General features: G+C 40.0%; 1 protein-coding gene across 1 annotated transcript in view; it reads left to right on the plus strand.

Annotated features, from left to right (window-relative positions):
• The window catches only part of LOC122555068 (cilia- and flagella-associated protein 47-like), a 44,313-nt gene extending 42,908 nt beyond the window's left edge, over positions 1–1,405 (plus strand). The window contains exon 5 of the mRNA XM_043700728.1: positions 905–1,405. Within this exon, the coding sequence (XP_043556663.1) occupies positions 905–1,111 (207 nt within the window). The 3' untranslated portion in view covers positions 1,112–1,405. The remainder of the gene's footprint in view (positions 1–904) is intronic.
• Positions 1,406–15,869: the final 14,464 nt, after the last annotated feature.

Consider the following 15,869-nt stretch of genomic DNA (forward strand, 5'->3'; position numbering starts at 1 on the left):
AAAGAAAGGAAGCTTGTCAGAGTTGTCAGCAGGCCTCATGGAGGGAGAATAACCTTCAATCAGGACTCCTGACTCTATGTCAATATCATCCACTGATTTCAGTCCAGAGGCTTGAAAGCAGTCAGTCAGCTACTTGGGGTAGTCACAGTGAGGATGCTGTCAGCATACAGATTGAGGAGGTGAATGTCAGGCAGCCCCACCGTCTGAGTGTTTGCCAGCTGTCTGTCTGCAAAGCTGGATCATAAGTTAGCCCTGTCTGCTATGTCAGAAACTGTGCTAGGTAGCTCTGGACTGACAGTGATTGTCTGAGTACACGATGGCCTGTAAAAATGGTGCAGGTGCAAGGCTGGTGATGAGTTTTGGGATATTAACAGAGTGGGGAGTTGTTCTCAGAACTGTTCCTGATAAGATTTAGGAGTATTTGTATTTCCAGTATTCCCTGTCCTTTAGGCAGATATCTAGCATCTGTGGTATTTTGATTATGTATCTTTGTTGAACATGTGAATTTGTTTTTCTTGTAGTGACTCTTAGTACATATTTATTTCCATACATCCTAATCTAATTACCTGAACAGATATGAGTGACTTTCCTCTTTCTGACCAGTGTATTAACTATGCTTAGATTAAAATTCCTACTGTGTACGGAAGTAGCTTGCTGTCAAACTTAATATGGAAGTATGTCATTCTTAAACTTAATATTCTTGGTAGAACTTGCATCAATTTCCCACCCGGCAATATGTTAATGAGCTGACCCAGGAATTTTGGACTCAATGAGCAAAAGATCATCCTGCCCTCTTTGTGACTTAATTGGATCATTAGAATTTCACAGCGTTGAATTTTATATGTATAGTATTGCACTGCATCTAGCATAAAAATAATTTTGCACGATCTCTTATCATTTATAGACCATGGATATGCAATGGATGTATGAGATCAATGGTTTGGATCCCCAGTACACTCCTCCTAATGTTCAGCATGGCAAAATTGTCCACAAAGGCTTCAAGCAGACTGTTGCAGTCCAGCAACGTAACTTCATCAAAGAAAACCTCAAGGTGATAACAACTGCAGTGTCCTCTCCTCTAAAAGGCGCTCCCCTCGTTCACTATAAATAAAACAATTAAAGCAAAGTAAATATGAAATAAAATGTTACCTTTCATTTTCTGAAGAATGTAGATTATTTTGTCTGTCTAAACAAAAGCCCATCATTCATAACTGACTTTCTACATGGAAGAACATATTTTTATTAACACAGTAATCTTGTGTATGCTACATTATTATATCTATCACATTGTATTTTTCCAATAAATCTTATCAATGTAACCATTATCAATTGAAAATATTTTGCTTTTACAGTCCTCTGTATGTGCCCACTTTTATTTTATATAAATCAAACCTAATCAACCTAATCATCTGTCTGATTTGTATGATTTTCTGAAAATGCCTACGCTTTCCTGTCAGCAAAATCAATCTGTCTTGGCAATACTTTTTTTAATCAATACCCATCTTCTGATTAAAAGATCTAAGGAAATAATTATTGTCAACCTGTTAGAGATGGCAGGACAACTATCTGCAAAGTTTTTCTTCATTCTCCAATGTTGAAAAAAAGGTGAACTGAAACATAGGATACATGCTTAAATCACAGAGTGATACAGCACTATTATTAGAACTTACACAAAACACTGAACTAAAATAAAAATGAAGTGCTGCAGATGTGAAATAACTGGAACATGCCAAAGAAACGCAGCTGTGTGGCAGCATCTATGGAGAGAGAATTAGCGATAACATTTTGAATCCTTTTGGAACATGCACATAATTAAAAGCAGTTTTAATGTTGTCATACTTTGAATCTGATCTCACAATAATTGGCATATTTACGACATGAAGTATACATTTATCCAAAAGAAAATAACATTACATACAATTGTATGGAAAATGCATTACAGAAATTTAATTTAACTAGTTCTTGCTGCCAGTATGATTTACATGAGTCTTCACCTATCCTTCCACATCTAATTCTATCAGCAAAACCCCATATTGTTCTTCCTTGTGCACTTGACCAACTAGCCCTTAAATACTTATCTCACTATCCTTTCCACAAACTACTCAGGAACAAAGGAGAGGAGGAGAAAAATAAATGGTTGCCCAGGAAGTCCATTAAATATGGCAGCAATATTTCTTTGCATCAATGTCAATTATCAAGCAGCAAATGTTCTAGTGGTTGAAAACTACTGCCACGTAGGATGCAGCACAAATGTCAGAAATGTTTCCCATTGGAATAAAGAATATTTTTTCCTATAATGGCTAAAGATACCACAGCACAGAATTGCCATTGCAATCAACAGCTTCCAAGTTAAAATATTATTTTGTATTGAGCAAGAAACAGGAATGCGAGAAACAAGGTTCAAATGCATAAATGATCTTTGATATGCTCCTAAGATTGTACCATACATTGTAGTAACCCCATTGCATTGCTATTTAAAAAGGCATTTGCTTTCCAACAGAGAGAAAAGCAGGCGATGACACATATGAGGTTGATAATTAACCAAAGGAAGGGGGAGAGGCAGCATTATGATTTTAACCTGATTCTGGATACTGAGAGTAGCAAACGAGATTTCATGATAACTTTGCTGATGCTTAAATCACACATTGTTGTATTCACATTTCTTCTCAATGAAGATCTTCTCCTTACTAAGGCAAATGTGAAGACGTTATTTTATTTTTCTATTTTTTAAATTTTGGACGGAAATGGGAAAAGAATGGGGATAAACGCCAAGGGTTATACAAAGACTGCTACACTGTATAAAAGCAAGTTACCCTGACACTCATTGATTTCCAGTGCTCTACCTTGTCTGAGTAACCAAAAGTTAACATGACAGTGACAGTACAAAGATCGTCAGAAAAGCATTAAATCACCATTCATCAGTCATTCTAACAGTATAAAAAATGTTCATGAAGAAAACATTGAAAGATTATCCACTGGGTAAACCACAGATGACTTTGCTATGAGACATAATGAAAGTCCTTCCAAGCTTGAGAGAATGTGCATACTGTGTATCTAGGAATTTTTCTTAGATGTTGTGGAAATGTTGTAACCCCCAGAATAAATCAATCACCATCTAAGCTGTAACCACTTGATAAAACTTTGAGGTAGTTTTGGTGGCATTACTGTTGAGGTTTAGTCAGTAGTATTACGTTAAGAGAGGATCTGAGCTGGAAGTGTTGTTTTGAATCAGTGTTGCATGCTGTTTGGTGTCATAATCTGCCTGCTCTGCTTGCTGTTGACAGATACTCACCGTCTTGCACTAACTCTCTAACCATTATGATGCCCAGTGCCTCTCACCGAAATGCATGCATGTGCATTCAGAAGCCATTTTGTTTACAGAACAGCCCTGATGGTACCCAAACAGTGAGCATTATTGACCTCAACGTCACACTGAACAACCCAGTTTAGTTCTTTTCTAATTTCTGCTTGAAGCCTTTCACTTTTGAGACGCCAGAACTAATGTTAGCAGATTTATGTGGTTAAATGATTGTAATTTACTACAGTTATATTGGAATTCACAATGCCTAGGTTACTACAAATAGGGCTAGATTTTACTGGAAGTTGTGTCATCCCTGGTTCAAAACGTGATGCAAACCTATCCATGATGAAGCAGGCTGCCCAGCAGCCAATTTACATTCCTCAAGCAGAGATCTCCATTCCCATCTGGGGAGGAAATTCTACCTTTGAAAGCTGTCAGACTGATCTGGTTGGCCAGCAGCACTGTAGTCCCAGCAATGCCTGCTTTGAATGGTGGGCACTGCTGGAATTCCGAGCCAAACTCAATGAAGGGACATGATAGAATTTCACATCTGGAAGGAGATGCCCAGCAGCAGGAGAGCTAGGAGCTCCCTGGCATTGGAGTGTTACTCTCTCCAAGGCAGTTACAAATTCACTCTGGTGCCAGTGACCTGTGGGAGCAATGCTGAATCAGGATTCAACCAGACAGCAAACAGTCATCAGAGAATCCATGTGGAAAGTTAGGATCCCTGGGAGGCAAGGGGAAAGCTTTTAAAAATATTGCAGAATTACAGGCTGGAAATGTAGAAGTAAATAATTGCATCTCAGATCGTGTGTCACCGTCATGGTGAGCAGACAAATTGAGCACGGATATTGTTAAGGAAATCAAGGACCACAAAAGCAATTTAATTTGAGATTGCAGATTCAGAGACATTGTGAAGCTCGAATTAAAGTGATAAATGGGCAATTTGAAACCTAGGCAGACAAGGTCTAACTCAAGAAGAAAGTGAGGAGACTTTATTAAGGTTGCAGATAAAGTGAATAATCTATTATTAAAGGCAAAAGTGGGAATCAACCTGTAGATAAAACATTAAAGCAAGCATCTTTATTAAAGCTGACATTTAGTAAAGATATTAAGGAAATGGATATTGCTTATTTAAGGTATAAATAGTGGGATTCATTAGAGAAGCTGCAAAAAAGGGTAAAATCCTCCATTTTGCCTCCGAAAGGTGTGAATACTGCATTTTAACAAAGAATATGGGAATCTTTCAATTTGACCCCAAAACATGGGAAGAGCTTTCCATTGCAGAACAGATCAGCAGCTTTTCCTACAACAGATAAAAGCCTTTTTGAGCACAGAAAATAAATAATTACATTAGAAGAGATGGCATCAGAAATAGTATTGTTAGGCAGATTTACTTTCACTGGTTGGCAAATAAAACACACAGTTGAACATCTTGAAAAAAAACAATTATTAAGATCCAGAATAATTTCCATAATTAAATACTAATTTAGAAGGTGACCAAATGAATACATTTCTAAGTGCAATTGAGAGTATGGCTGTATCATTATAGTTCAACAAGGTATAAAATAAGCATGAAACGTTTGATGAAATATCATAAGCACTTCACAATCACCGTAACCTACAAACAAATTAAACTCTTGAAAGAGCAAGATTTAACAGATAAGTTCAGCATTCAAAGAAATCCATTGATGATTTCATTAATGATCTTTACAATTTCATGAAAGGATTAGATTATAATGATTTAAGGTCAGAGTTCATAAAAGATTGCATTGTTCGAATTGTTGATGTTTGTCAGATTTATTACAATCAAAAGAACATTTGATTCCCAAGAAACTCATTCAGTTGGCAAGTGAAGCAAAGGCCCTGAAGAAGCATAGATCAATCCTAAGACAAGAAGATAAAACTTATCTTAGGAGATCATCAGAGCTCATTTATTTATTAAGATACAAATCCATAAAAGAAACATGCATGAAACCAACACAGCAAACAGGACCTTTATCAGTGCTGGAGAGCAAGGAAACCTCACAGGCACAGGTAGTGGCCAGCTGTTAAGAAGGATTGTTTTATCTAGAAAATACTTGGTCACTTTTAGAAACTCTGCCAGTCACCAGTAGAACAGTCTAAGAAGAAAAGCCTAAAGTATTTCTAGCTGAAATAAAAAAATCCGTTTGGTGGCGAGAAGGAAGGGTCAACCAGATTCATTCCTCCACAATGACCAATCAGGCCGTCCCCTCTGCTTATGTTTACCTATCCCCACCTCACCACCCTGCAACCCTCCAAACCCCTATATCTGCAGTTCCCCTTACACCCAGTCCTGAAGAAGGTTATATCGAAACACTGCCTTCCCTACCTCCTAATGCTGCCTAGCTTGCTGTGATTGAGAAGGAGGCTCTCTCAGTTACATAGGCTTGCAAGAGGTTTCAAGAACACAATCTCCATCTGAAAGAGTTTTGGAGACACAACACCAATCCTTGGTTTCTCTACTAAATGAGAAAGGATTAGCAAGAATGCTCCAATGAAGATATTTTGACTCTTCCTTGTGTGGTTTGACTATGAAAGAGAATATGTACAGAGAAAACTGCAGACAATGGTGGATACACTCCCAGACTAACGAGTCAACAACCTTACCAGGCATGATATTGAGTTTTTTCAGCAAATTGAGTGTTCTATTCAGTGCATAGTAGCACATTGACCAGCAAGCCAAACTTGGCTCCACCACCTACAATCAGTAAGATGTTGAAGATTGGCCAGATCAAAAGCTCAGGCTATGAAAACATTTTGAACATGAACAGCATTTCATCATTGTGACTTAGTGGTGTATGATGAAAGGCCAGTTGTTCCAGCTTTACTTTGGGAAAGTATCCCACACAAGATTCACCAAGGACACTTGTGGTGTGGTGGCCTGGGATCTCCAAAGAGATTGAAGATGTCATTACCAAATGTGAAACGTGCTATTCACAAGCCTGAGTGATGAGACCTGCCAAGATCCATTAATATCCCCACTGAGCCATGGGAATCTGAGAGCACAAATTGATTTAGTTTTGATGAAAGTCTTCCCTTATTGCCCATGGTTATTTTTCAAAGTGGTTAGAGATGAAGAAGTTACATACCACAATCATTGGTAAACTTATCAAAGTCTTTCAGGAAATATTTGCCATGCATGGTATCCCTCACATGGTCATTTTGGACAATGGACCACAGTTTGTCAGTGAGTGCTTCAGCCAATTTACTGCCAACTCTGGATTTAAATATGTTATAAGTTCAGGAAGATTTGTACAATTGAATGGGAGCATCAGGCATGGGATCAGAACAGTCAATTCATTTTTTAAGAAAAATGCTGACCTCTATTTTTAAATTACCAATCCACCTTCAGACCATAATTCTTCATACAACAGAACACAACCCCTCACTATTTAGTTTAAAGCCCTATCCATGGCCCTACATATGCGGTTAGCCAGAACTCTGGACCCAGCTTGATTCAGGAACAGCTCCCACCTTACTGGTGTCAATGTCCAATAAATTCAAACCCATTTCTCCCAAGTTAATCTTTGAGCCACACAATTATCTCTTGTGGACCCTGTGCCACTTAGCTCGTGGCTCAGTTAGCAATCTGAGGTTATTATATTTTTGGTTCTGCTTTTTAATTAGTCCCTACCTGCTCATGTTCCTTCAGCAGATCCTCTTTCCTCTTTCTACCTATTGTTGGTACCTATGTTGATCACCACAACTGGATGTTTCCCCTCCAACTCCAAGTTCCTTTGCAGTCCAAATGAGATTTCCTGAACTCGGGCACCAGGTAGGCAACACAGCCTTCAGCATTCTCAATGCTGGCCACAGAGAACAGTGTCTATTCCCCTGATATACTATTCCTGATGGCAATTATACTTTTATTTCTCCCCCAATTTGAATGGGTTCCTACAGCACGGTGTAATGGTCAATATGCTCATTCTCCCTACAGTCCTCGCACTCATCCACAGAGGCAGCAAGAATCTCAAACCTGTTAAACAAGCTCAAGAGCTGATGCTCCTTCAGCACCATCTCCTGGACCCCTCTACCTGCTTCACTCATAGTCACACCGTCCTGTCCCTGACTATTGACCGAATCTAAGGTAGTTAATAAAAAGGATGTGACTGTCTTGTGAAACACAGCATCCAGATAACTCTCACCCTCCCTTAATGTGTCACAGTAATTGAAGCTCAGACTCCAGCACATCAACTCTGAGCTGAAGTTCCTCAAGTAAACAACACATGTTACAGTTGTGGTCACAATGAACCACAATGGGGTTCACCAGCTCCCACATTATGCAGTCACAATACATCTCCAGGCCCAGCATCTCTATTTATTAACTTGGTTCTTAATTTGATTTTTAAAAATTTCCTATTGGTCTTTTAGTTTGTAACCTGCAAATGCTTTGCCCGTTTACCTTCAATCTAAAAATAATGCGTAATAGATAGTAAAATTAGTAGCTACCTCCAGCCAATGAAGTGATATTTATTGTGATGTCACCCTTTTTGTTATTGGCCTTTAATCTTGGACTCAAAGAGTGTTTAGAGATGGAAATGTGTTGCTGGAAAAGCGCAGCAGGTCAGGCAGCATCTAGGGAACAGGAGAATCGACGTTTCGGGCATTAGCCCTTCTTCCAGCAACACATTTCCATCTCTGATCTCCAGCATCTGCAGACCTCACTTTCTCCTCAAAGAGTGTTTATCCAGGCAGGTTTTCTGCAAGAGTAACTCGACTAATGCCACTTCCTCAACCATTCCCCTTCGTCCTGCGTTTATTTGTTTTCAGGTGTTTACCCAATTCTCTTTTGAAGGTTGAGTACCATAACCACTGCACTGTATTTACCAATACAAATGCTCAACATGTTTATCAATTCCTCTGAAGCTTCATATAGAAAAGGTAAAAGGCATGCATGACGATTTAAAAGATATCCCTGGTTAATGGATGGATAGATTATCTTATTTGTATGTGGAAATGCTGCTGTGCTCCTTGAATGATGAAAAAGGATATTTCCAGTGAATAATTAAAACATCAGGTCAATGTCTACTCTTTCTTAGTGTCTGTTTGCACTGAAACACTTGTAATTCATTTTCAATCTCAACAATTTTCAACAATTGAATGTAACTTATCACTTTAAATTTAAATGATGGGGCAGAGAGGAAAAAACAGAATTGTGAACTTGCGTTGTTTGTACGACCTGGTTCACTATCATGCAGAAGTTATCCACTAATTTCTGTGTGCAATTGTATTTACGTGAAATTATTTTAACTGAGTCAAAAAGTTCATATTTTTATTATATGTAACATTTTAATTAATGCATGGAATATTTTACTTTGGAGTGACTGCAATAATGCCATTAAATTGATATCAGGTCATCCTCAGGACTGAGGCCCATTTACCCAGAATTAATGGAATAATATGTATGAAGAGTCACGTTCTCCCAGCATGGAATGGCAGACCTGCACAGCCTCACGCAGAATATTCTATGGGCTTCTGTACAACTAGGCTGCTCCCTTCCATTTAATGGATGCAGAATCTTTCCAGACTATGGCTTGTGACTTGGGAGAAATCCATGTCTTCGGAGTGACAATGCATCATTTCAGTAACCTCCTTCCTGAACTGCAGTTCTGTATTTTTTGGGACCCTGGGGCTGTGATTCAGAAAGATGGTTTGCTTCCTCTCCCATCAGCATCTCATTGTGATGACATAGAGCTTAGAAATTCTTGCCCAATATTGCGGTAGATGCTACGAACAAGTGGCAAAGCAACAGAATCTGCTATTCTGATGGCTATTGAACAATCAACAATCACATAATGAACCACAATCTACTTCTTAGAACCACTAAAATCATAGGAATTGCTTAAATATTGCATTAGGGTAGCAGTACCTTTGGCAGGGTGACCTGATATCACTCATTAAGATATGCAGTTGTCCTGTAATTAGGATGCGTGTCCAATGGAAATTGAATTCAATTAGATGGTCCATGTGTCAGAAATGGTTATGCCATTGGAAACATGCACCAGTTTTAAAAATTAAAATTAATCAAGCTTTATGCCAATCTTGATTTGCCAGCCTGACCCCAATGCCCAGTAATAAACTCAAGACCAATCCAAGGAAAAAGTTATTTCCAAGCACTCTCATGTCGCTAATTGTTACAATCCTGTTAGGGATTATCAACATTTGAAGAGAAATCCTAATGTCTCATTTTAATCAACAGAACTCCAGTAGAGAGTTTCATGTTTGAATCAAAAACAACTTATTTATAAAACAATTAAACAAGAAGAACAGCCCAAACCCAATGGATGGGAATTTCTCAGTGTCTAAATGATATTGACAATGGGGAGAAAATTGGTCGTTTGCAGGAAAATGAAAAATGGGGAGCTGTATAGAAATCAGTCAAGGGCGTAGTCTAACCTCAGAAGGGGTTGTCCTCCAAAGTCAGTTCAGCAGGAAAGCCCCGATTTCTGGGGATTTGGACACTAATTATCAAGGGACGCTGTTCGGGACAGAGCTGTGTTGGAAATCAAGTGTGGGAAATTGATGCAGCATGCTGGGAAACAGAGAGAGCAAATTACAATGAGTGATTAATCCGGATCAAAGTGTAGCCTAGATCAAAGACAATATATCATGTGAGGGCAAGGGGTACTGTGGGCGGTCAGGTATGGGAAGGAGGTATTCAACAAGCACTACCAGCCTGGGTTTGTTAGAAGTACAGTGTTCCATGATGTTGGGCATTCCTGAAGAAGGGCTTATGCCCGAAACGTCGATTCTCCTGCTCCTTTGATGCTGCCTGACCTGCTGTGCTTTTCTAGCAACACATTTTTCAGCTCATGGCTATGTGGTAAGCCTGGGGCTCTGAAGATAAATTGGGGAAATGAATAGTTATGTGAAAGTGTATTGGAAGTTGTGGAGAGGTTGAAACCCAGTGATGTTAATGCAGAAAGACTGAAATACAGAAAGGAACATGAAGGTTGAGGGTGAGGGCAGGAGACACAGAATAACCCTTTCGAGCAGGATCTAGAAAGCCTATTATCTTCAATGAAGTCTTAAGTATGCAATAAACATAAGTGAAAGTACATTCAGAGGATGTGGACTTGTGTGTGATGTCAGGTCCATTGAGGGACAATCAGGAACATAATTCTACATGCATGCTTCATTCTTTGACCAACACTGTAGAATACCAATCCTGCCACAGCAATCCTGTCACTATGTGGATGTACCCACTAGAGAAGATGCAAGACTTGACCTACCCTTGGAAATAAGGCAAGATAAGCAACTGAGGTGTCAGTGGAGAGAACTTTGGAGCTAGTGAACATAATTCTATTATTTTTAACATAGTGATGGAAAAGAATCTAAAAGTTAAAGTTCTAAATTGGAGGAAGGCCAATTTTGATGGTATTAGGCAAGAACTTTCAAGAGCTGATTGGGTGTGGATGTTCACAAAGAAAGGGACGGCAGGTAAATGGGAAGCCTTCAAAGATGAGATAACTAGAGTCCAGAGACAGTATATTCCTGTTATGGTGAAAGGCAAGGCAGGGAGCTGTAGGGAATGCTGGATGACTAGAGAAACTGAGGTTTTGGTCAAGAAAAAGAAGGAAGCAAATGTCAGGCATAGACAAGGGAGATTGAGCAAATCCTTAGAAGAGTATAAAGGCAGTAGGAGTACACTTAAGAGGGAAATCTGGAGGGCAAAAAGGGGACATAAGATAGTTTTAGCAAATAGGGTTAGAGAGAATCCAAAGGGATTCTATAAGTACATTAAGGACAAAAGGTTAACCAGGGAGAGGATAAGGTCCCTTAAGGATCAGAAAAACCACAAATGTGTGGAACCGCAGGAGATGGGGGAGATACTAAACTAGTATTTTGCATCACTATTTACTGTGGAAAAGGATATGGAAGATACAGAATATAGGGAAATAAATGATGATACCTTGAAAAATATCCATATTACAGAGGAGGAAGCGTTGGAAGTCTTAAATGTATAAAGGTGGATAAATCCCCCGGGCCTGATCAAGTGTACCAAGAGCTGTGAGAAGCTAGGGAAGTGATTGCTGGGCCCCTTACTGAGATATTTGTATCATCGATAGTCACAGGTGAGGTGCCGGAAGACTGGAGGTTGGCTAACATGGTACCATTATTGAAGAAAGGTGGTAAGGAAAAGCCAAGGAACTATAGACCGCTGAACCTGACAAAGGTGGTGGGAAATTTGTTGGAGGGAATCCTCGGGGGACAGGATTTACATGTATATGGATAAGGAAGGACTGATTGGAAATAGTCAACATGGCTATCCACGTGGGAAATCATGTCTCACTAACTTGATTAAGTTTTTTGAAGAAATAATGAAGAGGATTGATGAGGGCAGACAGGTGGATGTGATTGATATGGATTTCAGTAAGGCGTTCAACAAAGTTCTCATTGTAGGCTGGTTAGCAAGGTTAGATAACATGGAAAACAGAGAGAACTATCCATTTTGATATAGAACTGGCTCCTAGGTAGAAGACAGAGGGTGGTGGTGGAGGGTTGCTTTTCAGACAGGAGGCCTCTGATCAGTGGTGTGCCACAAGGATCGGTCCTGGGTCCACTGCTTTTCAACATTTATATAAATGATTTGAATGCAAACATAGGAGGTATAGTTAGTAAGTATAGTTTGCAGATGACACAAAAATTGGAGGTGTAGTGGACAGCAAAGGAGGTTACTTCAGTGTACAACAGGATCTTGATCAGATAGGCCAATGGGTTGAGGAATGGAAGATGGTGTTTAATCTAGACAAATGTGAGGGGCTGCGCTTTGAAAACCAAAACAGGGCAGGACTTATACACTTAATGGTAAGGTTCTGGGAGTGTTGCTGAATAAAGTGACCGCAGAGTGCAGGTTCATAGTTTCTTGACTGTGGAGTCTCAGGTGGATAGGATAGTGAAGAAGGCAGTGTTTGGTATGCTTTCCTTTATTGGACAGGCCATTGAGTATAAGAGTTGGGAGGTCATGTTGCAACTGTACAGAACATTGATTAGGCCACTTTTGGAATATTGTGTGTAATTTTGGTCTCCATGCCATAGGAAGGGTGTTGTGAAATTTGAAAGGGTTCAGAAAAGATTTATAAGGATGTTGCTAGGGTTGGAGGATTTGAGTTATAGGGAGAGGCTGAATAGGCTGGGGCAGTTTTCCCTGGAGCTGCGGAGGCTAAGGGGTTACCGTACAGAGGTTTATAAAATCATGAGGGGCATGGATAGGCTGAATAGACAAAGTCTTTTCCCTAAGTTGGGGGTGTCCAGAACTAGAGGGCATAAGTTTAGGGTGAGAGGAGGAAAATATAAAAGAGACCAAAGGAGCAACTTTTTCATGCAAAGGGGGCTGCAAGTATGGAAAGAGCTGCCAGAGGAAGTGGTGGAGGCTGGTACAATTAAATCATTTAACAGGAATCTGGAGGATATATGAATAGCAAGGGTTCAGAGAGTTGTGGGCCAAGTGCTGGCAAATGGGACTAGATTAGATTAGGATATCTGCTGGGCATGAATGAGTTAGACCAAAGAGTCTGTTTCCATGCCCTACATCTCTATAACTCTCTGACTGTATGACCACATCATTGATAAGTAAAAATTAACTCTGGTAATCTCCGTAAAGACATTTAAGTCTCATCTGCAATCCACAGTTCTCAAACTCACACACCAAAAGCTGTGAAGGGTAAGTCTGTGAGAACATGTCCTTAAATGACATTATGTCTTTGGGTGATATATTGTTTGGGAGGGGTGGGGGGGTGTGGTGGTGGTGGTGGCAAGGGACAAAGTTTCAGTAATCCTATCACACTTACAACCTCCCACTGGGTCTGCATGACAAGGCTTCCCTGCACACATTGCGATAAATCTAGTACATTAGAAGTCTATGCAGAAGCATCCAATGGCCTTCTCTATCCTAGGCCTTCATGTCCTATCAACAGGGGCTATGGTAAAGTATAATTTGTGAGGACTACGTTTGCTGTCTAGACTCATGATTAAGGAGCAGTTTTGATTCTTATATTCCCCAATTCTAAGTTGTTGGAACTAACCCCAATGAATCCAGACGCAGAATCATCACTGTGGCTCCTGTTCAATAAAACTCACAGAAATTGAGGAGGCTATAAGGTGTCAGTGATCCTAGGATCCACAGTAAACTCCAGCAGCTGTCCGTGTTGGAGCACACGGCTGCAGGGGAGGTTCTGCAGTGGAAGAGGTTCCAGGCCTCACTGCCATTTCCTCTAGAAATTGAAGGACATTGATGACATCGACTGAGGATTTCCCAGACTACCGATGTAGAACTGTACAACCTGCTGAAGTTGGAGTTGTGATCTGAACAGGGACATATCCCTGTCACTGTCAAGGTGACAGCAGTGCTGAATGTTCATATGATTGGCTGCTTCCCAGAATCCATGGAATCCTGTATGCAATCTCTTAATCCTCAACTCACAAATGGATCAAAACTGTGACCAATGCAATTTGTGCCAGGTCAGTGCTACAGTCTGGCAGTGGACTTTACCAAAGTAACTGGCCTCTCCCAGGTGCAGAGCCAGGTAGACAGTACACAAAAAGGGGATGGGAGGGAAACAGGAAAAAGCAATTGAGTTGGACAATCAGGTATGATCATGATGAAAGCCAGAGCCAAGAGGGCTGAGTGGCCTACTTCTGCTGCTGTTCATTTTTGTATCTGTAATCCTCTTCTACCTGGGGCTGTGCAGTCCATTGAGTACCAGCGATCTGGGGCATTTCTTTTTTAGCCCACTGCTGAGGCATGGCATTGATGTGCCAATCAACTCTGATCTAGCTAAAGTAGCCAAGGAAGTGAAAGGATCTGAGCTTGTGGCGGGTGCAGGAGACAGCCTGATTGGTGCATCCTCTGTGGAATTCATGTCTTCTTCATCTAGAGGAAGAGTTGATGTCTAGAGGGGTTGGCCTTTCGAAGTCAGAAACTGTGTGGACGCTTCTGGTTCCTGCAGCTGATGAGAGGGAATGAGATGGACAATAATGTTAGCAGCATGAGCATGTTAAGAATACATTGTTACGACGTGAGGTAAACCCCTCTGCTAATTTAAACCAACCACAGAAAAGATTCACTGCATGCTGTAATCTGTTAAAATTTGAGAGGCAAAGACTTAGCCCAGAGGTCACTATTTAAAGTAAAAATTAATAAATGTATTCTTTAAGTCCAACAGAGAATATTAAAACCAACAACCATTTACAACTCCTTTCTCTTAAACCTACCTTTTACCTCCCATTCTACAATACTAGTCCCGATTAAGATTTACAAAAAAAAGTTCAAATTTCAAAACCAGTCAGCTGTTGAATCTTCCCTTTGTATCTTGCTCTGCAGATTTTTCATAAGTCGTCTTTCAATGTTCTGCTCCACAAACGTCTTATTGACAGGTATCTTTCAGACAGATGTTCTGCTGCAGTCTGTACTTGTTGGTGACATGGCAGTTCTCTCCCTAACTGTTCAAAATGTCCTGTTTTATACCCCAAAACATCAGATCGTTTCATTGGTCTTAATATTATCAAAATACTAAATTCAAATTTGATTGGATTCTGGTATCTTGGGGCAAAATTTAAACTGATTGGCTGAATTTGAATTTGTTTTTGTGTTCCATAGCAACACAGCTGTACTATTGGTTTTGACCAAGTGTTATATTGTTACCTTGTTCAGAACACTGTGTGCTGTGTCAGGCAGTCCTTGCTAGTTTTTCAACTCTCTTAAAGGTGCAGTACCTCTACACCTTCATAATAACATTCACAGTGGCTGTAATGGGAGAGTAGTGTAGCATATCACAATGGACCTTACATGGTTGTTGGGATATGGCATTCTGGACATGGCAACATTAATAGCCATAGTTCTCTCCCATGAGCTCATGGGATGAATAAACAAATGGTGGCCACCCCATCACCTATCATGACCCCAACAGCCATATTATGAGACATATTTTGTCCTGTAGGTGACAAAAGATGTGATTGTGTGAGATTACAGTGGCTCTGGTACATCCGTTAATGCTGGTGCAGAAGTTGAAGAGATGGGAAAGCATTCCTGAGAGAGTAAGTAGGAAGCTCAAAGAGCAAGCAGTGTTACTAGTGGTTTGGGAGTGACAACCATTGAGAGAAGACACCACATGTAATAGTAAGAGTGTTAGAACATGTGAATTGTTGGGAGCAGTGGGACAGGTAGGATGATTAGAGAATTGCACAGGAAAAATCACTGGGGAGGGAAACTTTGCCATCTGTTTCGGAGCTGCATCATAGCATCCCTGAATATTTTAATTAGAAAATATTTAAATCCTCTTTGGACTAGTTTTCATTTCTGCCAACAGAAATAAGACCATGAATTTCATATGAAGGCCTTAAGCCCAAAATATTGATTCTCCTGCTCCTCAGATGCAGCCTGACTGGCTGTGCTTTTTCAGCCCCACACTCTTCAACCCATGCTTTTCATATACTTTAATACTTGTGTAGAAAAAAATTAAAGTCCTTTTTGAATTAAATGAAGATTATGTTTCTTTCTATCTCAATCAATTATTTGTTCATTAATATGAGCATTGCCAACAAG

Source organism: Chiloscyllium plagiosum, chromosome 12 (genome assembly GCF_004010195.1).
Source record: "Chiloscyllium plagiosum isolate BGI_BamShark_2017 chromosome 12, ASM401019v2, whole genome shotgun sequence".
Lineage (NCBI taxonomy): Eukaryota > Metazoa > Chordata > Chondrichthyes > Orectolobiformes > Hemiscylliidae > Chiloscyllium > Chiloscyllium plagiosum.